Source organism: Ammodytes marinus (genome assembly GCF_949987685.1).
Source record: "Ammodytes marinus genome assembly, chromosome: 18".
NCBI classification, from domain to species: Eukaryota; Metazoa; Chordata; class Actinopteri; order Uranoscopiformes; family Ammodytidae; genus Ammodytes; species Ammodytes marinus.
The window spans coordinates 4,413,847-4,438,960 of record NC_137222.1 but is presented as its reverse complement, the minus strand read 5'-3'; the positions used below and the strand labels follow the sequence as shown (position 1 = coordinate 4,438,960).

General features: G+C 39.4%; 1 protein-coding gene across 1 annotated transcript; it reads right to left on the bottom strand.

Annotated features, from left to right (window-relative positions):
* Positions 1-756: 756 nt before the first annotated feature.
* On the bottom strand, positions 757-13,105 carry trappc13 (trafficking protein particle complex subunit 13). The gene is made up of 13 exons (XM_080046170.1): positions 12,970-13,105; positions 11,986-12,054; positions 8,479-8,578; positions 8,069-8,153; positions 7,833-7,960; positions 7,352-7,424; positions 6,942-6,986; positions 5,760-5,777; positions 3,053-3,186; positions 2,500-2,698; positions 1,951-2,051; positions 1,448-1,595; positions 757-1,041 (listed from the first exon to the last, which is right to left on the bottom strand). The coding sequence occupies exons 1-13, from the start codon at positions 13,013-13,015 to the stop codon at positions 934-936; spliced, it is 1,254 nt and encodes a 417-aa protein (XP_079902296.1). The 5' UTR covers positions 13,016-13,105; the 3' UTR covers positions 757-933.
* Positions 13,106-25,114: the final 12,009 nt, after the last annotated feature.

Genomic DNA, 25,114 nt, shown 5'->3' with positions numbered 1-25,114 from the left:
CTGCTTTTCAATGAGTAGTACCAGTACTTTATTTTGGTTGATTGTATAGCAGTGTTTGCAGCAGCCTGCATTATGTTGTTATTGCACTTTAGCAAATAATATGTGTACTCCCTTTAAGCCTATTTAATTGTTCATTAAATAGTAACAAAGTATTCATTTTGCATGCTCTTAAATCTGGTATTTGAGATCAGACGCTTTATGGAAACAAATAGGTATGCTATAGGGCAGCACTATGTTTTGTCTTAAACATGTGAATAAATGTCTTGAAATTAAGCATGTCCTCACACTCGTTATTTTGTTGTTGCCTTTGTGTCATTATTATATGAACTTTATATATATATGATTTTTGAAATTAGTCAAATATCGATTATTTAAAATAATTTTGGTATTTTTTCATCTATTATTTAAATTTTTTTTTGCTGCCTATAAAGAAAAACTATTTCCCATTAAAGTTTTTCGACAGCAGAAGTTTAAAAAAAAAAGGAAGTCATGAATTCGGCTGTCTATCTATTGACACTATTGAGTTGCATTACGGGGAATTTCTGCCTCTGTTGCAATTAACTACATATTAAAATATTAAATTAAAAAAGACAAATTACATTTAGCCAAAGCTCTTTTAAATAAAGTGTTTAAAAATGACAATAAAACAAGTGTTGTCTCATTTTGTCTGGATTTTTAAAGGCAAAAGCCTCCAGTGACATCATGAAATACATTTTGAAAATCAAAGATCACAGAGTTTTTATTAACATGAATGCACATTTACATAATTATTTTCAAAGAAAAAGATTTATATTATTCACAATTCATTTTAAAACACAGTAATGTCCCCCTTCAGGTTGCAAAGAGTGTGAAATGTCAACGTTATGTGCAGAATTCCACGGTTGGTCCATTCATATCTAAAAATGCAAAAAAAAAAAAAAAAGTAATAAAGTTCTAGCACTCGTTGCTCGTGTACGGACAGACCACGCACACTTGAGCTATGTCGTCATATTCATATGTCCTCTTCAGGAAAGTGTCTGTCAGTCTTAATCCGGAAATACTCTGAAACGGAGAGATGAAAATCCGACGTTAAGAAGAAAGAACAACCACTTGACTTGTTTAGGGAATGTCTACAAATAATATTTTTTGCATAAGATTCACACAGAGGTAGCAGCTGTACTCGCCACCAAAATGAATTAGAACAAACTCCATTTTGTGTTTCAACATTCGACAAATTGTAATTTGAAACACCGTTTTTGAATACTGAGTATAGCTGCTAGAAAAGCAATTACAAGGAAATGGCGTTAACTTTTCAATATTTTCTTATGTCTAATCTTGAAGTATTTTTAAGCTGCTGTTAAGCACTTTCACTTGCCTAATGATGATGTAAACTGTAATAATATAATAAAGAAAATTATAAAAGGAAAAAAATGTTAACCAACAGTTATCCTAAAAGTCTGGCCCTTACCTGCAGCCCCTGTACAGATGAGAGCAGAGTGAGAGGCAGAGAGAGGAAGGCTCCAGGGCTGAGTTTCCCCAGCTGTCTGCCCGACACACCACACCAGTGGATGGACCGAGTGTTACACATCTCCAGCACCAGGTCCATGGTTCTCTCACTACAACATAGACGGGCACAGGAAAGGGGGTTTGAATTCAATTATCAAATCACATGTTAAAAGGTGCTCCGAGGAACTTTGAAATATTTCTGAAACAGTCCCATTTTTCCTCTGATGATCATAAATTACATGTAACAGCAAAGAATGCAATTTTTTATATAGTTTTTCTTATTTCCTTTGTCATGGGTACGCTCACCCAGGAATTACAGCTGGGGTAGTAAAAACACTACCGCTTTTTTCCAAAGGGGGTGCAAGAATTCACACAAACTGAAAGTTCCTCGGAGCACCTTTAATGATTCAACAGTATTGGAGGACAGGTTATTCTCTAATGGGTAGCTCAAGGTGGATTTTCTACCTGCAGTTGGTGATTTTACAGGTAATGTCAAAAGGTTCTTCCAGGTTGACCGTGTCAGGAATCATCTCCAAAGACAGCCTGATGTCTCCGTACCCTGGAGCCTGGAAACCATGACAACGAAAGCAGATGAAAACATGTAGATCTCTTGATTTTTGGCAGCAGCAGCAGTGTGCACATTTAAGGTGAGACACGGCAGGCATAAAGACAAGCTTTTCCAGCACATCATTTAGAGATTTTTGGCTATTTTTCTTGCATCACTTCTTCTTAGTAAAACCTGCAAGTATTTTTCTTTATTTATGAAATTAAAAAAACACTGTATCCATCTAAATGTTGAACTCTAATATGTTGTAAAACAATATAATTAAGATTTGAACTCTTTTAATTAGATATATGTTGCCAAATTTGAATATGTATTCAAACATTTCTGAAAAACTATTATTTAGATGCAAGTAGTCAACTATCAAAGATTCATGATGTTATCTATTAGTTGAGATTTGACCCTATTCACCTGCAGTGTCTCGCCTTAGTAAAAAAAAAACCTCCTTATACCATTCTTTGTAGCTGACTGGTCTGTAGCCGTCCTCTCTCCCCCAGGTTGGTTTTCCATACAATGTCCAGTTTGCCGATCACAGTCACACCCTTGATGACTCCGGCTTTCTCAGCGTATTCCGGCTTCGGTTTGAGGCAGTACAGGTACTGTCGAGTGTCCATGGGCTGCAGGTAGGACATCTTCCCAAATGTGGACTCTCTGGTAAATAGAAAAGTTATGGATGATAGTCTAGTTTAAAAGCTGAAAGGAAATACCACCATTCACTTTTTTTGTAATTAAAGCTATTAGTGCATCATTTTTGTTTCCCCAATGAGGAATTCTGAGTAAATACAACAACACTGTCAGTGCATCTACATGAGGTAAGCCTTTCAGTGACCGCACATGGATCCTTACTGATAGAGTTTTGTGGAGCTGATAGGCTTAATCAACGTTGTGTCAACTTGTTTGGGGATTGGCTTGAATATAACCAACATTCATTTATATGAAAAAGTTACGCACTATAGCTTTAAATCAACAGAGAGCAACATACAAGTAAACTCCAGTGCCGTTTACCCTTCATCTCCACTGGAGACGGTGTTGAGTTCGGTGACGTTGTACATCAGGGACGGCTCCAGAGACACTTTCTCCATGAACATGGGTGAGGTGGTGATATTCTGGATCTGAGCCTCCAGGAAGACTTCGTCTGTCTGCAGCCAAACAGCCGAGATTTAAATCAACAATATTTTGTCGTTTTGCAATGAACTAAAAATCTCCAAGGCCAACTGAGCAACACTTTGACTTTATCATTAGGTATTAGGAGGGTTCTTGTTAGGCTGGTGCAAAATCCTACTGCCTTAAAGGATAGGTTCACTTTTTTAAGGTTTTACTTATAACCTATATGCCTAGTTCAAGAGTAACTGGTTGCTGTAGTTTTCCTCCTGTTCATATTGACATTAAGGAGAAACCTTCCTAACGAAAAAGCTAATATGAGGCGGGTCGTATTTCATATAAATATTTGTATAATAATACAAATTAATGATGTTATGCTGCCAATAGTAATAAACAAATAAATATGAGAAAAAATCATTAAAATAATATAATACAAAATAAAATATGTTCAAGCCATAATGTGCGTGTTTCCTTTTAATTTTTTTTTGTGTGTGAGCGTGTTTGCGTGTGTATGTGTGTGTTTTAAAGTGTGTGTGTCTGTTGATAAATCTGTGAATAATGTTACTCAAACTGCTGATAATCCTATTATGCAAACATATGAACCTATCCTTTGGGCTTCTCTTTGGGTGATGTGAGAGTAAATAATAACATCTATGGACCAAACTCAAAGACAAACATCACATAACACATAAATATTATTGAATATATGAATTGTACTCTATTCAGTTTGCTCAGTGTACCTTTGAGGACATTGTTAGTACAAGTGCATGTCCAGCGGCATATACAGTAGGGGTTGCACCACTTTTACCAGTCGACAAATCTTTCAAATAGATCTCTCAAACATCAACTTGTTTTATGTGTGTTTTAACCCAAGATTTAAAAAGGTGGACTCCAGACAATTCTGGAGAATGCTTGATGTCAAAATCAGTGAATATCTCCTCACAATCTGCTACCTGTGCGTACTGTGTGCACACTGAAAAAATTCCAGTGTTAATACATAGCGTAGACTCTGTAAACGAGCATGTTGTGAGCCACGGTGGTTCCCCTTCGTTTGCATACACTTTGTTTACATACCAGTTTACAGGACCTAGGCTGAGTATCAACACCAGATTTTTTTCAGCACACACACACACACACAGGTAGCGATCGTGAGGAGATATTCACTGATTTTGACAACACCTTTATTTTAAGCAGCCATGTTCCCTCTGCATTAGAGCATATGAGAAGAATTTAACCTGCAGTCGCCTTAAACAGTTAGTTTTGGAAGCGAGGTGTCTCACAAATCAAATTAGGCATCGTACAAACCTTGACATTACTTATTTGTTTAGGGTTATCTTTCTTGTTTTTTTTTACACAGGCAACTAGTTGATGCTTTTGATAAAGTAACACTGAGTAGTTCTTACAGCTGTCAAACGTTCAGTGCAACCTCTACCATACAGTAAGACACAATGACAGAAAGTGAGAGAAGCAGAGATTAGTTCATGCCTGCAATTCAGAACACAAGAACTGACCATGAACCATTCTCAATCAGGTTAATGTTAAATCCCCCAGAGCTCAGCGCCTCTGCTCCATGCAAAGCCATTCCAACCAACACCTGAAACCTCACATTTTTATTACATATAATCAAATAAGATTGTTCCGGTGACTCTAAAACAATTATGACCCAATGGTGAATGATTGAACATTTTCTTTTGTATATGGAAAATAGGACGTTTTATTGGCCTCTTGAATAACATTGTAACAATTATACAATTCGCAATAAGAAAAATCTAAAAAAAAAGAGATTTGAAAGCATTGTTACACAATAATTTAAATGTGGACAATTTGAACATTATAAGGAAAATCATAGTGTATATTCCAAATTCCCCCAATTATGATCAATTTTATAATCAATCAATCTATGCAGTCCCTACCCACCACAAATTAACACTGCACACTTCAATTATATCCAATATATATATATTCAAAAATATCCCAGCCCTGTGTAGGATGAGTTTGCAAGAAAGCATGAGCGTCCAAAGAAAGGAGCAAAAGAAAAAGAATGGAAAGTTCACGTCATGGCGCTAACACTTTGCGTAACTACTATTACTTCTGTCGCCCCCCATGAGACAATAAAAGTCTTTACAACAACACTGTCGGTGCATCTTCATGAGATATGCCTTCAGTGATCAAGCATGGATTTTATTCCTTCTGCTGTACGTCCATGTTTTTTCTCAGAAGTAGAATCAACAACTGAAAAAACTATTTGCGGGTGCTTCTTGAGCTCTTGCGGACGTTTCGGGGGAGAGGGGGACACCAATTGGTAAACGCTGCCATACTGAGAAATACAGAGAGAGTTTTGTAGAGCTGATAAAGGCTTAATCAACTTTGCGTCAACTCATTTGGCGATGGCTTGAATGTAACCGATATTCGTTCATGTGAAAAAAGTTACGCAATATAGCTTTAACAAACTAGCAGGCGTTTTATTTCATTCAATGCGTCACTTTCCATTCTTCTACTTTGCACCTTTCTATTGGCCCAGGAAAGACAAAAGTCGCTGCTGTACCAAAAAATTAAAAAAAGATTAGGAGAAGCTTAAGCTTATAGCGATGATAACAGAAGGAACAATTACCACAGAACTGAGGTCGCTCTAATGGAGAAAATAAAATACAGGACATAATAAACAAATGAGGTTACATGCCAAAGATGATGATGACAATGAATACTTGCATACATGTATAAAAAATATATATAAAAAAATCTACTTGTATGAAAAATTAGGAAAAATGGGTAAAAAGCTTGTTGTCTCTTTAAAGGAAAACGCTTGATCTCCAGCAATCAAAGACATGAGCTCTTAATGGGGCTGCAAAATATGTTGAAAAATGTATCGTTATCAACATTCTAGGTAGACGATGACTTAAGTCAATATACAGTATTTGGTCAATCAAATATAGCCTACCAGAACATTTTGTAAACGGGCCTGTGCAGATGTTTTGCTTCAAGGTGTTAAGAGGAACTTTTCAATATTTCTGAAACAGTCTCTTTTTCCCTCAGATAATCATAGGTTACATGTAACAGCAAACGAGACCATCAGTGCAAAGAATGCTATTTTTATATCATTTATCTTAATGCCTTTGTCTTGGACACACTCACCCAGGAACTACAGCTGGCATAGTAAAAACACTACCACTTTTGTCCAAAGGGGATGCAAGAATTAAAACAAACTGAAAGTTGCTCGGAGGACCTTTAAGTGACAAATAAATAAAACAAAATTAAACAATGATGTCGGATGTAATTCATTGTTTTATTCAGTGTCTGCATATGGCTACTTACTGTCTGGGGTCTAGGTTGGCTAATTAACTCAAATTAGAAAGACATGAAGTATTTGTTTATTTAACGCAAGTGATATATCGCATGTCTTCCTTATATAGTGCAGCCCATAGCTCTCAGTATTTCTGTTAAGTTGACATTTATGGAGGGTCAAGTGTTTTCCTGGTAAGTTAACTTATGCTAACTGCCCATTTTAGCATGTGGAAAAAAGTTCCTATGACATGAAATATGATATGAAGCAGGTTATATGGGCTAAAGTAAGAACTCGTATGTCAAGCCCATACAGTTCTTCTATTTGCGGAATGACATGGTAAAGGTTTATGAGTGCAAACCGTCTGTGTGTGTGTGTGTGTGTGTGTGTGTGTGTGTGTGTGTGTGTGTGTGTGTGTGTGTGTGTGTGTGTGTGTGTGTGTGTGTGTGTGTGTGTGTGTGTGAGTATGTTGACAACGGAGAGTGTGTGTGTTTTAGAGAGTGGTTAACTTACCTCCGCATTGTAGAACTTTGTCTTCACATCCAGCGGCTTCAAAACCTGATTTAAAATAGATTGCAAACTGCTGAAGGCTGTGGGTTTCTCACACTGTACATCCATTTGTCGATCAAAAAATTTGATATTTCCAGGCAAAATCGAATAAAGAATGGGAATCTTTAGCATAAAAAAATTGAGAACAGGTCAGGTCTTAGTGAAATGGAATGGAAAATAGGGTTATGAGCGGGTTTCACAAACCGAGGGGCCGAACAGTGCAAGACACCAAATCCATAGCTGGGATGGTAATTGCATTTTGCTCTGATGTGGACCTGTGACATTTCTCAAGTCTCCTCCAAAGCCCAACTCATGAGCTAGACTCTGTCATCTAATGAAAAACGCTCAAACCTCATAATAAGTTAATAACCCACCTGGAATTTGAAGAACTTCCGAAAGTAGAGCTTCTCCCCGTAATGAGTGGTGTAACTGACCGCACAAACTAAGCTGGGAATCGGGAAAAGAGCATGTAATAACATGTCAAAATGTAATACATTTTGTGATAAATAATTACATGTACACAATGCATTTTTTTTTCAAAATGTTCAAAACCATAAAAGCTTAATGGCAGGGTTGTGTGTGTGTGTGGGTGTGGGTGTGTGTGTGTGTTTGTGTGCGTGCGTTTGTGTGTGTGTGTATAGTTACGCTTATTGACCAATGAAATAATAATAATAATAATAATAATAGTAATACTTATCTACTCAACAAATAGTATATTTTTGAAAATACATTTTGAGTCACGGTTCTAGCTAGAATTAATAAAATAGACGTTACAATGTTCTAATAAAAACAGGGCACACAATAGGGTGCAACAACCAAATAAGGGATTGTATATACAGTACAAAATCCACTCACATATGTGTTCCTATTTCTTTGACTTCGTGGTGGATGACGTCATCGATGCAGCGTTCCGGTTGGAGATCTGCTACCGCCGAGTTAGACGCCGAGAGGTTGAGCCTCTGGGAGCTGGTCTGTAGATCGGCCTGAAGAGGACAAAACAGGTTGCATTATGGGTAAAAAATCATAAACAGTAGAGAGTGCAAAGGGGGGTTAATAAGTGTGGGACAGGCATTTTATTTATATACAGTTACCTTCACAAGAATATCCTTAACGACTTGGGTGCTGTCATTGTGCACACTTATGTAACTGGAGAAGGTCTCGCCTAGGAAAATATTTCTGAGGAACGCAGAGACGGTGGAAAAAGTCACATCACAAGACACAAGATCACTCCGCTGTTTTATTATGGAAAGTGTTTACGACAAATAATAGTAATAAAAATAGGTTTTATTTGTAAGATGTCACAGAGGGCTTCACAACAAATACAAGACATATAAAATACAAGAATGGAGCAACAGACAATAAATGCAAAGATCTACTCAAATACAGAACATGGGGGGAAAAGTAAAAACTATAATGAAAAAACATAAATAAAGAGAAAACAAGTCTAAAAAAGTTGGGTCTTAAAAATAAAATAAGAAATCTAGAACCCAGCGTTGGTTACCCAAAGTTCTGTGGTAACGTTAGCATCTCTCCGAGCATTAGCGCCTCTGCTCCTCTGATGGTGGACGGGTCGTCTTTCATGAGTTGACCAAACAGATCCCCTGTACACAGGCAGAAATACAAAAAGGTTTGAGTATGAGTATTGTTAATGTGACACACTAGGCCACACAATAGAGTGAACAAAGTGTATGTTGGAATGCACAGCTTATTAGGTCTGGGCCAAGACAAAACTTTATTAATTCCTCTGTTCTTAAGGATTTTAAACACTGTAACGTTGTCTTAAGTTTAAGTTATCTTTATTAGTCAATTAACACATGGCATGTTGAAAATCTTCTGTTTGCATATCCTCTCTCAAGTTACCACACTTCTGAGGGGGTCAAAGTGCAGGGTCAGCCATAGCACAGCGCTCCTGGATCAGTTTTGGGGTTAAGTGTCTTGCTCGAGAACACCATGGTAGAGATGGTGGGCACCGTAGATGCAATACCAGCCACTTCTAGTTTTACTACTAACACCCTCCTGTCCGGTGCTGGGGATTAAACCAGCGACCTCATGGATACTGGTCGGCCCATCTTACTCTAAGCAATCCTACCACCCATTGTTCATTTTAATACTGTTGTTGTTGATTTTTAACCTTGCCTATGAGGTGACCTTGGGTGCTTTGAAAGGTGTCTACTATAAATAAAATGAATTATGATTATCATTAAAGATAGAAGTCATTCAACCAACAAATACATACTGTGCATACGTGTGTCAATGCTACAATGACAATTATATTCAGATTGATGATTTGTCAAAATTAAGACAGGCTTGTAAACTAGAAAGGTCGTAAAAGTTGGTACTAATATAAGACACCACCGCTGTCAGCACATAAATTGCTGCTTGCAATAACATCATCATTAAAATATCATAGAATCATATGCTCTGTGTGTATTCATATGCAAGTTGCTGCAACAATGTAACAAAAAACTGAAGTAAATCCCAGTCAGTACTATTGGTCTGTAGCATTTGCATCAATATATAACGTGTGTAGTATATGGGGTTTTGGCACAAGGTTTTATATAAGTGTAAGTATTCTGTGAGGGGGCAGCCCTTTGAAGATCTGGTTTCAAAGTGGACAGCCCCATCAAGTTTTTTACTGCCTCCATACTTCTGTCCGACAAGTTGGCAACAAACATCTAATACACTTATATTAAGACTATAACTCACTCATAATGCTATCATTAGTATTATGGCTGCTAGTTATACATCTATCTCTATTATTAACAAAACTACAATAAAACAAACATGGAATATGTTGCAGCAGTTAAAAGCAGAGTCAGCGATTCTGGAGAAAGCTTGTTTTCAAAATCACTTTTTGTCAAAATCAGTGAATGTCTCCTTGTGATCCGCTACCTGTCAGTACTGTGGGCTCGCTGAGGAAATTAAAATGGTGTTAATACATTGCATAGGCTCTGTAAACTGGTGTGTAAAGAAAGTGTATGAAAACAAAGGTGGCCTGCCGTACCTATTCAAATCAAATCAAAATCAGATCAGTTTTATTTGTATAGCCCAATATCACAAAAAGACTATTGCCTCATTGGGCTTCACATTGCGTACAGTATGACACCCTCTGCACTTAGACCCTTAGCTCTGCCCTTAACCCTTACCCTTAGCTATTAACATGTACAGAGCTGTGTATTAACAACACTGGATTTTCCTTTTTTTGACAAAAAGTGATTTGAATAACAAGCATTCTCCAGAATCCACCAGACTCCACCTAAAGGAGGTGAACCATGGGAGCAAAAAATGGGAATGTAATTTATGTTTTAAAGTTAAATTCCACAGATTCATCTTTGGTCATTTTAACAGGCGCTGTCACTCACTCCCCCGCTGCTCTCGTATAAATAGCGATCCTACCTAGAAGTGTCAGGGTGATTTATGGCTTCGGAGGACTTTGGTTACCGGTGCAAGCAAACACATTTCTCTGAGCTGTATTCTCACGGGAGAGGAAAACAAACACTACAACTCTCAGCTGGGTTTGCCCATGAGGATTTTTGGGTAGCAACATCTGAGACTGTATATCTATAAAACAACCATATAATGGATTTTATGCAGCTCAAGATGTTAAAATTATGTCTAATTTTGTCTGTTTATCGTTCTTATAATCACATTTTTCAATTAGTTTTCTAAATAAAGAAATACATGTAGGGGAGAGTGCAAAGTGCTGAACATAGTGCAGTCAGTAGGTAAAAAATTAAGGTAAAATAACAACCAAAATAAAAGACATAAAGCCCAGACATCCACATATAAACAAAGATAGTAGTGCAGAGGTAAGATAGTTAATGGGAGGAAAAGCCAGGGTGTACAGATGGGTTTTGAGCCTTGATTTAAAGGCAGAAATGGAGGGGGAATCGCATATGCCAGGTGGCAGTTGGTTCTACAAGGGCAGAGCAGCTAGTGAAAAGTACATTTCTGAGAGTTGTGCCATTGGCATGGCTGTATACGCTGGTCACCAAAAGAAAGTGATTGTCTACAGTAGCTCAGAAGAGACTGACATCACCATTCCACTTAACGACACCACTGATGAGAGTTCAGATGGCCAGAAAGATGATGATGGTGACTTTGTCATTGTGAGCTTTGCAGGTAAAACCATTAGATCTGCTAGGCCTTGTTTAAGAAAATAGTCCTTCAATCGTGGTAAAATATTTACTTTAAATAAACCTTAAATAAGTGATTGTCTAATGGATTTGTCTTGCATTACAGTTTATGAGATATATATCAATGGCGCAATTTACCCCATGGTATTCTCTCCAACGGCACAACTTACACCTCACCGGGGGCAAGTTGTGCCACAAGACAACTTTTTTTTCCTAAAGCTATATTTCTTTAACAGTTTATTATTCCAGATCCAAAGTTTTTATTGCCAGGGATGCCCAACACCCTGAAATATATGTACATATTTGAGTTGGAGACTTTACTGTCAAGGCCTCACTTTAAAATCCCTTCGAGTAAAAAGTGGCACAACTTAGGCCACTCTCCCCTACAACAAACCAATCACTTCAGTGTAACATTAATCCTGGTCTCAGTGCAAGTTAATATGAAATGGTAACGCAAACTTCTCAAAAAAATGCAGGATTTCACATTTGGAGTTGAGGTTGGTGTTTCTGAAGCAACGTCTCAGTCTGTTGCTCAATCACAGACATTGGCTGAATTGACTGGAATATCCTCAAAGCCTCCTATCCCCTCTGCCGCCAGTCAACAGTAAATAATTGGCCCAATGTTATTCACTGACAATCTCAAGATACTCTGTGTGGCACGGATCATATTTCTGTGCTTTGGTCAGAGATACTCAAAATAACAACAAGTGGAGAAGTCGGAAAATACACAGAGCAACATGAAGTCAACCGATTTTTGTTTTAACATGGGGAAATGTATTTAAAAATATAGATAAGGAGTAATAAATCAGCTATTAGCTAACAGGACTGTTAAACAGATAATTGAATCTCATTGAAGATCCATTGAGGCTTACCCGGAAGATCTCGATCTTCACATGTCACAGGCAGGTTTGTGAACAGCGTCGGTTTGGTTAACCGCATCACTGTGGAAGTAAAGCCACATTGTGTCAGTGATTGGACCAACGAGTTAGTTATATTAGTTATTATCAGGGATTTCCTGATGGTTTGAACCAATTACATGCAAAACTTTTTAATTATTTTAAAGACATTTATTAATATGATTACAAATGTGACAGCATATAAAAGAAAATTGTAGTTCCTGAATGACCTACAAAGCAATTGAGTTCATTCACATTCACCATGAATGATGTGGTTCTATGCTGTTTTTTTTTTTTTTTGTTAAAGCGTGATCAATAAACATTTTGCCCAAAAACACATTTAAAACAGTACCGTTAACTTTGTAATCCAAACAACATTAAAGACATGTAAACCTAATAATTATATATTTGTAATACATATGTTGACCAGACTACTCTATGGATGATAATTTTTGGAATACAAAATCTTTTGTAATCAGCTGGGTCAAGAGGATGGTTCGTACTTATCTGAATAATTTCTCCATGTACTTCAAGTGACAAGAACTAACACAGACATAACATCTTTCCATAGGTAACGGACCTCTTTCAAGTCATTATTTTTTACTCATCAGGTTATATATGTGTGGCTTAGCTATCTAAAAACACAACATCAACAAAAAAAACTATTTGACATAAATAATTTTTATGTCTTAGTCACTTTTTTTTTAGTTTATTGCTGTCTGCAGTGTCTTTCAGTTTCAGCTTTGAGGTCCAATACGGACAGAAAGCATTGCATTTTAAGTTGCATATGTCAAAAACGAGTTTTGTTGCAATGCATTTGACCAAATATAAACGCTATTATCGTTTTAGCTTTAGCAGGTTAAAGCTACTAAACTGAGGCATTGCACGCTTCTGTTTTCCCCCTAAAACAACGTGTGTGTCTCTGTCTGTCTGCTGTAGTAATGGCGCCTGTTAAAATACCTTTTAATGCGAGTAGGTGTTCCTGTTTTGCCTGATTTACTTCCATTTTTAGCAGAGAAAAGGGTCTTTAGCTAACGTGCTAGCTGGTTGTTGTGACAGGCGAGCCGGTGACCCTTCACCTTACAGGAAGCGCGTTTCTTCTTCGTTGTTTTAATTTGTGATGATCATTAAGATGTAACACTGCCACTCTCAGTACAGGATCGGTACTACAACAACAGAAACTTTTCTGTTCTTTCTACTTTAAAAAAAAATGCTTTTTGTGCTGTGTTATGTGCCAGATCTGTTCTCTGTTGCAGAGCTCCTTCAGCCCCTCCCTCACCTCGTTAACAGTCACCTGCTGCAGCCTATTTAAGCCTGGAGGCTTAATTAGTTCCCTCTCTCCAGCTAGGGCCAGCAGCATGGCTCCCAGCCACCCGTTTAGTTGATCTTTCTTACAATAAACACCAGTTTCTTGCACTTTTACCATGGGTTTGTGTACTTTATGTTGCTTCCTAGAGCCGGGTCGTAACATATTGGGGTCTCGCCGGGATCAATCCGGAGTTTTTTGCTGAGTTGATTTTTCCTCTTTTTTCCCCTAGACAACTTTGTATGCTTTGGTGGTGTTTGGCAGTGTGGCTGTGAGTAGCTATTCTCATGGTGAGGTTGGTGAGTATAGTATCTGAGTGCTTTTGATTTTAAGTTGTGAGTGGTCTCCCTGGTTAGTTAGGGAGTGTGCCAGCTGGACAGAGCAATATGTCCTTCCATCAGTGCACTATTTGTTATTTTGCCTTTTTTATTTTCGAGGTATCCTGGGCGGAGACTTGTCTCTGGTGGAGGCGAGCACATCAGGGCCTTGGCCTGAGGTTAACTGAGCTTTGCTTTAAAGAAGCCTCGAGCCCGGTAACCCTCAGAAGATAGGTTTAGTTTAAAGTTAGGCAGGTACCAGGGGGGCTTGCTTTTGTGATATTTTGTACTCGGAGGCTTGCTCACTGTGCCCATCAGTGATTGATTTGTAAAGTAGTTAAGTTAGTGTTTTATGGGGACAATGGTGGTAACGTGTCCAGGATCCTAACCTAGTGCCTGCAGCTTGTGAATTAGTCGAGTGGTGGTGTGTAACTTCACTTTGTAGGATAGTTCTCCTGAGGTTGTTGTTGCCTTAGTCTTAATTACCAGCAGGTTCCATCTTGGTAATGGGTTTTGTATGGGTAATATTGTATGCTACCTTAGTAGCTAGATGGGAGTTGCTAGGCCTATTTCTGTGATCTTGGTGTCAAGAACCATTTAGTAGAGAGAATGTGGGAATGGAAACTGTGTTGTGTACACTGTACGTACTGGTTAAGTTTAAACCCTGTGTAAAAGCAATCTGTGTATTTTTGTGTTTGTTGGTTCGTAAGTTATCTAGTATGGCAGCAGCCACAGTTCTAGGTGACTTTATTAGCACACCCTCTGAGGAGTTGCTGTGTCAGCTTTCTAAAGAACAGCTCCTTAGCCTTGCCAGTCATTATGACATTGAGATTACCAGTGGTGTTAAAAACCTTAAAGATAGTTTAAGAGAAGCACTTGAGGGTATTCTAGCAGACAGAGGCATTCCTTCCTTCTCCAGTGGGGGACATCCCGGCCCTTCGGTCTCCAGTGGGGGACATCCCAGCCTTTCGGTCTCCAGTGGGGGACATCCCGGCCTTTCGGTCTCCAGTGGGGGACATCCCGGCCCTTCGGTCTCCAGTGGGGGACATCCCGGCCCTTCGGTCTCCAGTGGGGGACATCCCGGCCTTTCGGTCTCCAGTGGGGGACATCCCGGCCCTTCGGTCTCCAGGGGGGGACATCCCGGCCCTTCGGTCTCCAGGGGGGGACATCCCGGCCCTTCGGTCTCCAGGGGGGGACATCCCGGCCTTTCGGTCTCCAGTGGGGGACATCCCGGCCTTTCGGTCTCCAGTGGGGGACATTCCGGCCTTTCGGTCTCCAGTGGGAGACATCCCGGCCTCTTTTAACTAGATTATCTTCCAAGGGTGGTAACGTATTGTGGCACCATTTCATTCATTGCTATTAAGGTAAATGCTAGGTTGCTTTATTAGAGCAACCATTTTAAGGGGGGAGGTGTTATGTGCCAGATCTGTTCTCTGTTGCAGAGCTCCTTCAGCCCCTCCCTCACCTCGTTAACAGTCACCTGCTGCAGCCTATTTAAGCCTGGAGGCTTAATTGGTTCCCTCTCTCCAGCTAGAGCCAGCAGCATGGCTCCCAGCCACCCGTTTAGTTGATCTTTCTTACAATAAACACCAGTTTCTTGCACTTTTACCATGGGTTTGTGTACTTTATGTTGCTTCCTAGAGCCGGGTCGTAACATGCTGTTTTTTTAATTTACTGATGTCACTTTTAATCACTTTTCTGGTGCCTTAATTTGTAGCCTACAGCCTTTGTCCACTCTTTTAAGCATGCTGTATAAATTAACTTGATTTAATTTACAATTATTACAATATGTAGCCCACACTAATTATAACATGGAAAGTGAGCTTTTCAACAGCAATTTATTTATGAGAACATGTCAAACTCTAAAATAATGCAGTTTAATTAAAATATGATCCTGGCTTTCCAGTGTGTGGATATACAGTCTCCTTTAATATCTAAATTACATTTTTGTTGGAATGTAATTTGTCACTACATGTTACTTCAAAATTAGTCTATCAGACAAGTCTATGGGTGTTTCTATTCACACCCATAGACTGTCTGAATCTACTGTATGGCTACATGGCTACATGGCACATCATCCTGAGGAGTTACAGCTGCACTACACTGCACTCTAGTGGCCAGGGCCTGTAATACATTAGGTTATGACTGCGTGTCTAGTGCACCAGTCTCATAACAAAAGTGACTTATACAATGAGAATGACAACCAAAATAACACAGCTAAAACTTTATAAAATCCCACAAAACTTTATTATCTAATCAATTCATCTGATAACATAAAATGCCTAAGTGTTTGTGTGTGCCTGTGTGTGCCTGTGTGTGTGTGTGTGTGTGTGTGTGTGTGTGTGTGTGTGTGTGTGTTTGTGATCACTTACAAAGTGAAGAGAAGTTTTTTTGACGATTCCATTGATGCAGGAGCTCAGAACGAGGATCAAGATTGCATAATAAATCATAACACAAATCCACTTGGTTTCATCAGTTTCAGTGAGAGACAGACAGATTCTCCATGCTCAGTCAGCTGCAGGAGAAAAATCATTTCAGCAAAGACGCCTGAAATGATGTTACATGTTTGCAAACAAATCCTGGAATTCTATTTTCATTCAAAACTGAACCAAAACAATACGTTTGTACATATATTGTACTGAAGCAAGTGTAGTACAACTGTAGACTGTCTATCTACAGTGTTTTTCCTTTCCATTTTTTTGAGGAACTTCAGCGATTTATTGCACTTTTGTTAAGTAGGAGGACTGACAAGAGACAGATGGAAAAATAATAGTATTCTCTCAGACTCTGGAAAGCTATCTTGTGACATGTAAACTGATCTTCTAGTATAGCATTTTTGGGGTGTCTCTCTGAGGCCAATATGTTGTTATTGCATAGTCAGTGGTAAACCAAAAATGATCATACAATAACCGCAAACCCATTTATTTTTCCCTCCACTTTATTGTAGAGGCATCAACAGTAAAATGCCTGACAGCATTTTATTTGAGGATAGCTGAGTGTGTACTTCATTTTCTATTATTATTTTGTCCAACTCGTTTATATATCAACATAAACACTCACAAAGTACATGCTCTAAAATGATCATACAACTGAAGTAAACAAAACTCAAAACTGAACATTATAACCTCCCATTACTTCTGGCGCCCCCATAAGGAATTATGAGTAATTACAGCTACACTGTCAGTGCATCTACACATAAGGTAAGCCTTTGATGATCACATATAGACTTTATACCTTCTGCTGAAGGTCCATGTTTTTCTTAGCATAAGCATCAACTACTGAAAAATGTCTTGGGTGCTTCTTGAGCTCCTGCGCCAGTCTCGGGGGGGCAAAACCAGTTGGTTAACGCTGCCATACTGAGAAATACAGAGAGTGTTTTGTGGAGCTGATAGGCTGAACTTTGTGTCAACTGGCATTGGCTTGAGTGTAACCAATATTAATTTCATGAATTAGACCTAGCCACAAAGTCAGGTGTTGTGTAAACATGCATGTGGCCAATATTTTCTCCTTACCATGTAATCCTATTTATAACAGACCTCTAGTCAGAATAAAGCCTCCACTGTTTACTAACCACCCTGAGATGTGGCCTACAGCAGATGATCACAGAGGGGTCAGTCATGTAAGCACAATCAATGTGTAATCTTGTTTTACTTTGTAACGACAAACAGCGAATCAAGAGGCCCCGTGAAGCAGAGCAGCAAATTTTATTGGAAGAGTCAAGAGACACATGTAATGTTAACAGCATTCAAGTTATCCAGCTGTGCACTGCAGTGGTGCAGGAAGTATGTAGATCCTTTACTTAAGTCAAAGACAACATTTGAGAACTGGAACCATGACATGTTTACTTTTTTTTGCATTAAAAATTACTATTATCAATATAGAAAATAGAAAATAAAATTCATCCATCAAGTTATCGATAAATAGACTTATATCCCCTATGTGCTCGTAGGCCTATATGGTACTGTTGAAAAGTTTACAATTTTCTTTAAATTATTCATATAGCCTATTTCATGTCCAAAACCAATAATTGTTGTAACCAACTTAAGTTATCATACATGCAATGGAGTAAAAAGTAGAATCTTTCGCACTGAATTGTAGTGGAGTAGAAGTATAGTAGCATGAAAAGAACATATCCAATGAAGTAGGCCTACAAGTGCCCCATAATTGAAGTAGCAACATAATACAATGCAAATGTATCAATCTACACGTCATACAGCAACAGAGTAGCCGGGGCAGTCAGCGGCACGTTGTGAACAATTTGTTTGGAACCAATATTTTCATCGTCTTCATCCTCCACAAAGACAGACAGGAAGCGGTCGGCGTCCCAGGGCAGCTCCTTGGTCTGTGAGGCGAGAACGCGCACGCAGCTGACGTCAGGTCTGAAGCGGAAGGTCTTACCCCCGGGACCGGGCGGGACAGAGGAGGTCTTTGGGACTTTAGCAGCTGCAGCAGCGTCACCGGCAGGGTCTGGGTTGGTGGCCGGCTTGGTGGAGGTGATGAAGGCGTCAAGCTCCAGAGCGCTCTCAGTCACGTACACCCGCACGTTCCTTTTGCTGTGGTTTATCAACTGGCACGCGGAGACGGTGTTGCCCATGGTGGATGTTCTTATATGGTGTAGTACGGGAGAACTGTATAGGTTGAGTCTGTTGATGAAAAATAAATAGTTATAGTTCTTATGGCATTGATTTAAAATTCTGGACATATTACAATGTTTTGTATAATGACCCACACTCACATGACAATGTATACTCCCCCCCACACACATTTTAATTTAATTATTTACTAATATTCATTTATCTAATTATTGTTCTCATTCTTTATTGCACAATAGTCTTTTAGCACTGACTCAAGAGTAGGGTACACGACATTGCATTTAACTGTGATATTATCAATACAGCTTTTCCATTCTGGTATAGAGGAATGATCAATGACAGATCAAAACATGAGCGTTTACATACTTTATGTAGAATATAACACCAGCTGTCACAGCATTTAATACATTGTATATTAATGGGAATGAAAAATTCAGCTGAACATCTGGTTGTTCATATAGTTTAGTTTGAGCTGTTCAAAGTTGCACTTCAAGAATTTAGCCCCTCAGAGAGAGAGAGAGAGATAGATAGATGGAAGAAAATACAATTCTGATAACATATGCACTACTTTGTATTCAACCAAGGAGACCACTTGGTTTACAGGTTTAGTTCCTACATTAACTTTTTCTTAAGGTCTGGTCCGCATCAAAGACATTCAATTCTTACCTGCTGCTGCGAAGAAGAAGGCGAAGTGACAATAACGCAGTGTATCTGTCATCCGTCTGCTCCCTCTGATAATATGCAAAAACCTTTTTCAGCTAACACAAGTCAATGCACTGTTACATGTTCCAAAAGAGTAGGGCCACGTCTGATACCGCTTTTACTTGAAACACACACACACACACACACACACACACACACACACACACACACACACACACACACACACACACACACAGCTGTTGACTGATTTGTCTGTGAAGATGATGAAAATGTATGAGGGGCCGTATAGGCCATGATTCCTTATACCTCACGCACAAAAACGTCTCAAACATGACATATTTTACTTTGCATATAATACATTTTAATCTTGCATATAGACAAACACCTCTTACATTAAATATTTTTCCTTGCACATTGTCAAAAAACACTTCTCATATGCCATAATTAGACACTGTTGCTTCAGTTGTGATGAATATGAGTGCTTCAATGTAATGAGTGCATGAGAAACATGTTTGTATAGGCTACGTGCAAAACATAAAGTAGTGTATGTGAATGAGGTTTTTGTTTACAAAACATAATATGAATTATGTCCTAGTATGTACAGCCCCTCAAGGGTGAAATGTGCATTTGTTTGGGGCTATGTTTAGTCACAGATGTGTACACAATTGGAGCTCTAGTGAGTAGTCTATTTTGAGCAGCAGGAATGGTGTGGGACTGTGTGAAATCGCCTCAAAATAGGCTGAACTACAATGCAGAAGTTCCCCATGAGAAAAAAAACGGCTGTCTATGACTCAGAGAACCAAGTCATGTCTGAATTTGGATGGTTCACAATAAGAAAAATATAGAATATCAATAGTTTTATATTTATTAAAGTTAAATAGGCTATGTAGAAAATAACTCTCTTCTCAGTCATGTCGTTTTTCATTGCAGCCATTCTACATTGCTGTCTAAATGTCTAATCTTGAATCTTGGTGTATTTTTATGCCCCTGTAAAGAACTTTGAATGGCCTTGTGTTTGAATTGTGCTATATAAATAAACTTACCTTGCCTTTTAAGTTATACTCTTACAATGCAATATTGGTATGGTATCATAGGAAAAGTATTACATTTGCCTATGTTATAAATAAATAAAAAAAACTGTTAAATTTAAGGATGAAGAAGCTGCATAAGTCATTAGAAAAAAAGTCTACTACACTGTCCCTGCAGTGGTTTGCCAGTGTGAAAGTGACAGAAAGTTCCCTCTATGCAAGTACAGCACCTTGTCAGATAGAGCAGCGCCTGTGTTTGCTGTCTGCTTTGCATATTCAAAGTGACAAGTGGCAAAAAACGCTGTCTAGATAAGAAGAGCATTGGACTATACTGTTGGCTTTCTTTTCGCTGTCATTCTACAATGAGGTCGTGGCTGCTGCTGCTGCTGCTGCTCGTCACTGAACTGAGTCGCCATGGAGATGGGGTCATGGAAAAGCACGGTCGGAGGTTACGCACAAACTTGCTTCTCAATGGACCAGTTACTCCCAGAGGAATGAAGATACTTGGGACCCAAACTGAAGTACACCACCACCACCACCACCGCTGCAGCATGTGTATTAGGCCTATCCTGGGGAACTGTGTGTATGTTTCACCCTTCCCCTATTACTGGGCCTATGCAGTCCACCTTAATCATGGAATCAGATTGATGTCTCCACAGGGATATGCAAGAGTGATCCATATCGCAGCACCACCGGTAGGCTTGTTTCAATCAGTATTATTGAATGTCAAAAAATACTTTATTTATACACTAAAAAAACGACTGTCGCCCTCTGTTGCAGTGTCTGTTGGTGTTCTGAATCATGATCATATCATGTTGCTACTTTACTCCACATCTTCAGTAAATGGATTTCACTCAACAACACATGATTTATTTTTCCCATTATAAATTTGATCTGTTCTGCTGCAGCTCCCTGTGTCGTGTGTGTGTGTGTGTGTGTGTGTGTGTGTGTGTGTGTGTGTGTGTGTGTGTGTGTGTATGTGTATGTGTGTGCTCATAATTACACAAACAATAAAAAACAGGTTTGTATTTGTACTAATTTCACACTGTTGATTATTAGAATATTGGAATCCAGCATATTTTTGTACCTGTTATGTGTGTGTGTGTGTGTGTGTGTGTGTGTGTGTGTGTGTGTGTGTGTGTGTGTAAAAAATGATCCTCGTAGACCTGAGAATACAATGAAAAGTAGATTATGAATCCCTTGGTAGAGCGAACCGACTTCATCAAAATAAAGTGACTGAACGAATGTGGTATTAATGTGAATAACTCCTTCTGAGATTTCCTCTTTTTCTTTTGCTCTACTTGCCATAATTCCCCCCCAGATATCAATAACTTTTGCACGGTGAAAAGTGTGTGTAGATGTGAACTGTGTGTGTGTGTGTGTAGTTGTGGAGTGTGTGCAGTGTGCAGAGGAGAACCACATGCCATTAAATAGAAGTTGAACATGGAGAAAGTCACGCCAAGAACACTAAAACCAAGAGCCAAAGAAGTTGAAAAAAGCCAAAAATGTCACCGCTTGTTCTAAGAAAACCCAGTCAGCAGCCATCATGTCATGTTGTAATTATGCTGTGCTCAAGCACCATGCTAAACTGCTCAATAGAACAATACTCACATAGCTTTGAATGGCAAGTTTGATGTTTACTACCACCAACAACATGTCAGTTTAATGTGTTTGTGTCTGGTACGGAAACAGTGACAGTCAATCATTATATAAAGTTTACAGCGCATTGTCTCCGAGGCCTCAAAGTCAAAGATTGTCAGTTTCCACCTCCTCCCCTCAACCCAATCCATTTAACATTGTGTTTTAAAACGGGCAAGGAATACCACTTCAGACCTCTCTATTATGGCAAACTTCTGAGTGCGTCTAAGGTTACAAAATCCACCCGCTTTTTTAAAAGAAGCTTCTTCTTAACAGCAATTAGAACACTCAATTCCCTCCACTAAAGCTGCTCTGAGGAACTTTCATTTTTTGTTAATTCTTGCACCCCCTTTGGGCAAAAGCGGTAGGGTTTTTACTACCCCAGCTTGTGTTCCTGGATGAGCATACCCATGACATAGGCATTAAGAAACTATATATACTATATCACTACATACAAATAGCATTATTTGTGCCGATGGTCTCGTTTGCTGTTACATGTCATTTATGATCATCGGAGGAAAAATTAGACTGTTTCAGAAATATTTTAAAGTTCCTCGTAGCTACTTTAACGAACAATAGAAAGGACTTTTGATGTGGCATACTGTAGTAGTAGTAGTAAAAATGTGATGTGGTATGGATGCACTTTATAACGTTGATTATGTGTTGTTAGATATGTGCGATATGATGTGACACAACCTGAAGCGAGGTCCTATGTTGTAGATTTACAAAGTGATCAAATATTAATTTCAATCCATCAAATAGTTTTGAAGATACATTAAAATCTGTACCAAAAGTTGTGGACTTGACAAACCAGCCCTAAAGAAATGCTGCTAAAAGTGGTTGAAAAATGTTCACGAGTGAAGACATTTCCCTTCAAATGGCTGTTTTAATGTACTGTATTGGCTCATGCATTTGTCTGGTGGCATTCTTTTACGACTAGCCGCCTAATTATTTCTCCCTCTCCTGTCATTCCAGGCTGTTCTTCTCTTTCACGGTGCTGGGAAAAGGGTTCCAGCTTTTCTGCTGAAGTCACACACTCTCCCGGCGCTGCGTGCTATTAGTGAAATCCCACCGACCAAGTCTGAGAGCAGTCGCATCGCCGCGGGTACAATAAAAGATCGGACTGATCCGGGGTCTGCATGGTTTCTGCATCACCGCGCAGCCGCCTTACGACACATTTGGGCACCGGCCACCGCCATTACTCAACTGCAGAAAAAAACCCTGACAAAGAAATACTCCACTTGTACAATTCTGACTTTCTACTGCTGTTGTTCAAAAGAAAACAACAATATATCAGCTCTTAATATCAAGAAAACATCCAAAGAACAGATCACACAAGCCCTAAGAAATCCAAAAGGGAGCCTACTGCGAAAGGTGGATGTTAGAATGCCTTCAGATGCTGCAGTCAGCCAACATGACATTCTCCAAGCTGCTGCTGCTGCTCTGCACCCAGCTGGCATCTCTCCAGTCAAAACTTCCGATACATCACAATTACAGATGTCTAAAAGTCTAAAAGGAGTCGGGGTTATGAAGAAAAACGAGCATTTGAGTTTGTTCGAAGGGCCCTTGTTGCAAAACAGTGTTCGGAGGCCTTTGAGAGACGCTGCAGAAAGTTCATATGAAGATGACAGATTTTATGTTGAGAGGAAACTGGTGTTGACATCCAGAGCGAAGGCACGATCCATAAATAGACCGCAGCTTCAGATAAAGGCCTCGACTCGGAATGATCATAAAGAGGTTTTCGGTGGGAAGATAATCACCGCAAAACAAGCACTGTTGAGACGCCCTGAGCTAGAAAGTCAAACAGAGAGATCACATTCAAATCCTATTGAAAACGGAAGGCAGAAAAGATTAGCGGGCGTCCCACGAGCCGGCTTTAAACGAAGAAAAGATCATAGGGATCGCAAAGAAATGCTTAGCGAGATGGGAGGAGAGGTTTTTAACATGGTATTCCCTCCAGATACACACAGGGAATCCCAAACGGTGCCATCGTTGGACAGACAACTTATTCTCAACACGGACACTAGTTGGAAAACGCAGGATGACCCCCACCACCGACCCATGGCTAAAATTCTAAAGGGAAACTTGATTATTAACCCAGAGAAGTCTCAATGCAATTGCTTGAAAGAAAGACCCTTTTCAGTAGATATATATGCACTGGATATAATAGAGAGAATGGATTTGAAACCAGCACATAGTACAGCTAAAGTCACCACAGTGTCTGCACACACTGACGACAATGCAATAGAGACAACAGAGAAAACAGAAAACATAGAAATGAGTAGTACACCTCCTGAAAATATGACTATAAATCGTACTGTACAAGAGGCAACCGTTCCACCAGAAGAATCGGTCATACCTTTGACTCCCATACTCAACATGGTGGAAGCACCAACGGCAAAAACAGAGTCCCTAGCAGCAGAACCAACGACCACGGCAAAATCGGAGATAAAATATACGATGACATCCAGTCCGGAAGTCTTCAATCAAGGCAGCACAGAGGAAGCAGGAGACCAAGGACCGCCGAGCACAGTGCAGACCCCAATGACTACTCCAGACTCCGGGCCTGACGCAGAGCCAGGAGTTATACGACTTAGAACTAATGAGAACGTAAAAACCATGACCGAAAAGCCCCTCGCAGCAGGCCTAAGGATGAGAGAGGACATCCCAGCAGAGACAGGCAGACTCAGGGAGGGTGTAGGGGACGGAGGGAGAGATACAGCAGCAAAGAGGCCAGAAACAGAAGGAAAACAACAAGGCCAAAATGATCCAGACTTTTACTCATTTACGATTGTAGAACCTTCACAAGATATAATCCACAAACAAGCTGCAGAAAAGCCTCCAAAAGTAAGTGAAGATGCGGTTATAAGATTTCCATGACAAATCCTGGTGATGTTAGAGAATTTGGTTGACATTTTTGGAATCACATTCTAGAAGAAGGTTCGATGGGAAAGTTCATGCCACTCATATCTAGCTATTAGAAGTAGGCGAAGACTTCAGTCGGCAGCAGATTAGCTAATAGCTTAGTTTAGCACAGAGAGTGGAAACAAATGGAAAGAGCTAGCCTGGCTCTGTCTGACCTTCCAGTAGATTTCCTGGAGTGTATTGGTTGTGTGGCAATTGCTTGTGGAAAGTAAATTGTTCTGCACATAACCCTCCAGGAAACAGCTAATTGTGATTTTTACACTGTGGTTTCTGTTGATCTGTTATTTAATGAGTCACATTTAAATTTGCTTGTAGGCAAATTTTGTCACCTCAATGTAGGCCTACTGTAACATTAAGTGCAATGAATACACTAAACAAATATTCTCTTCCAGTCTCCACATGACAGCATGCCGCCGTGCAGAGGTTTGATGCATCGCTCTGAGGCTGCTGGGCGGAAAAACTGTGCGGAGAGATCTGAAGAGAAGGGATCTGAAGAGACCTTTTCCTCAAGGGGAGCCACTGATTCATCTAAGGACACAAAATGGCCGCCGAGGGGACAGACATCTGCCAGGGATCACAAAGACTTGAATCCTCCTTATGATGATAAAGAATATGATCATTTCTATCTTATCGATG

What these genes read in the sequence shown, in the direction of transcription:
- trappc13 (XM_080046170.1), bottom strand. Translation starts at nt 13,015, where the DNA reads ATGGAAGTAAATCAGGCAAAACAGGAACACCTACTCGCATTAAAAG. An exon ending in TGAAGATCGAGATCTTCCGG is followed by an intron (nt 8,579 to 11,985) that starts GTAAGCCTCAAT and finishes GCCTGTGTACAG; the next exon opens with GGGATCTGTTTGGTCAACTC. An exon ending in TTAAGGATATTCTTGTGAAG is followed by an intron (nt 7,961 to 8,068) that starts GTAACTGTATAT and finishes TGTCCTCTTCAG; the next exon opens with GCCGATCTACAGACCAGCTC.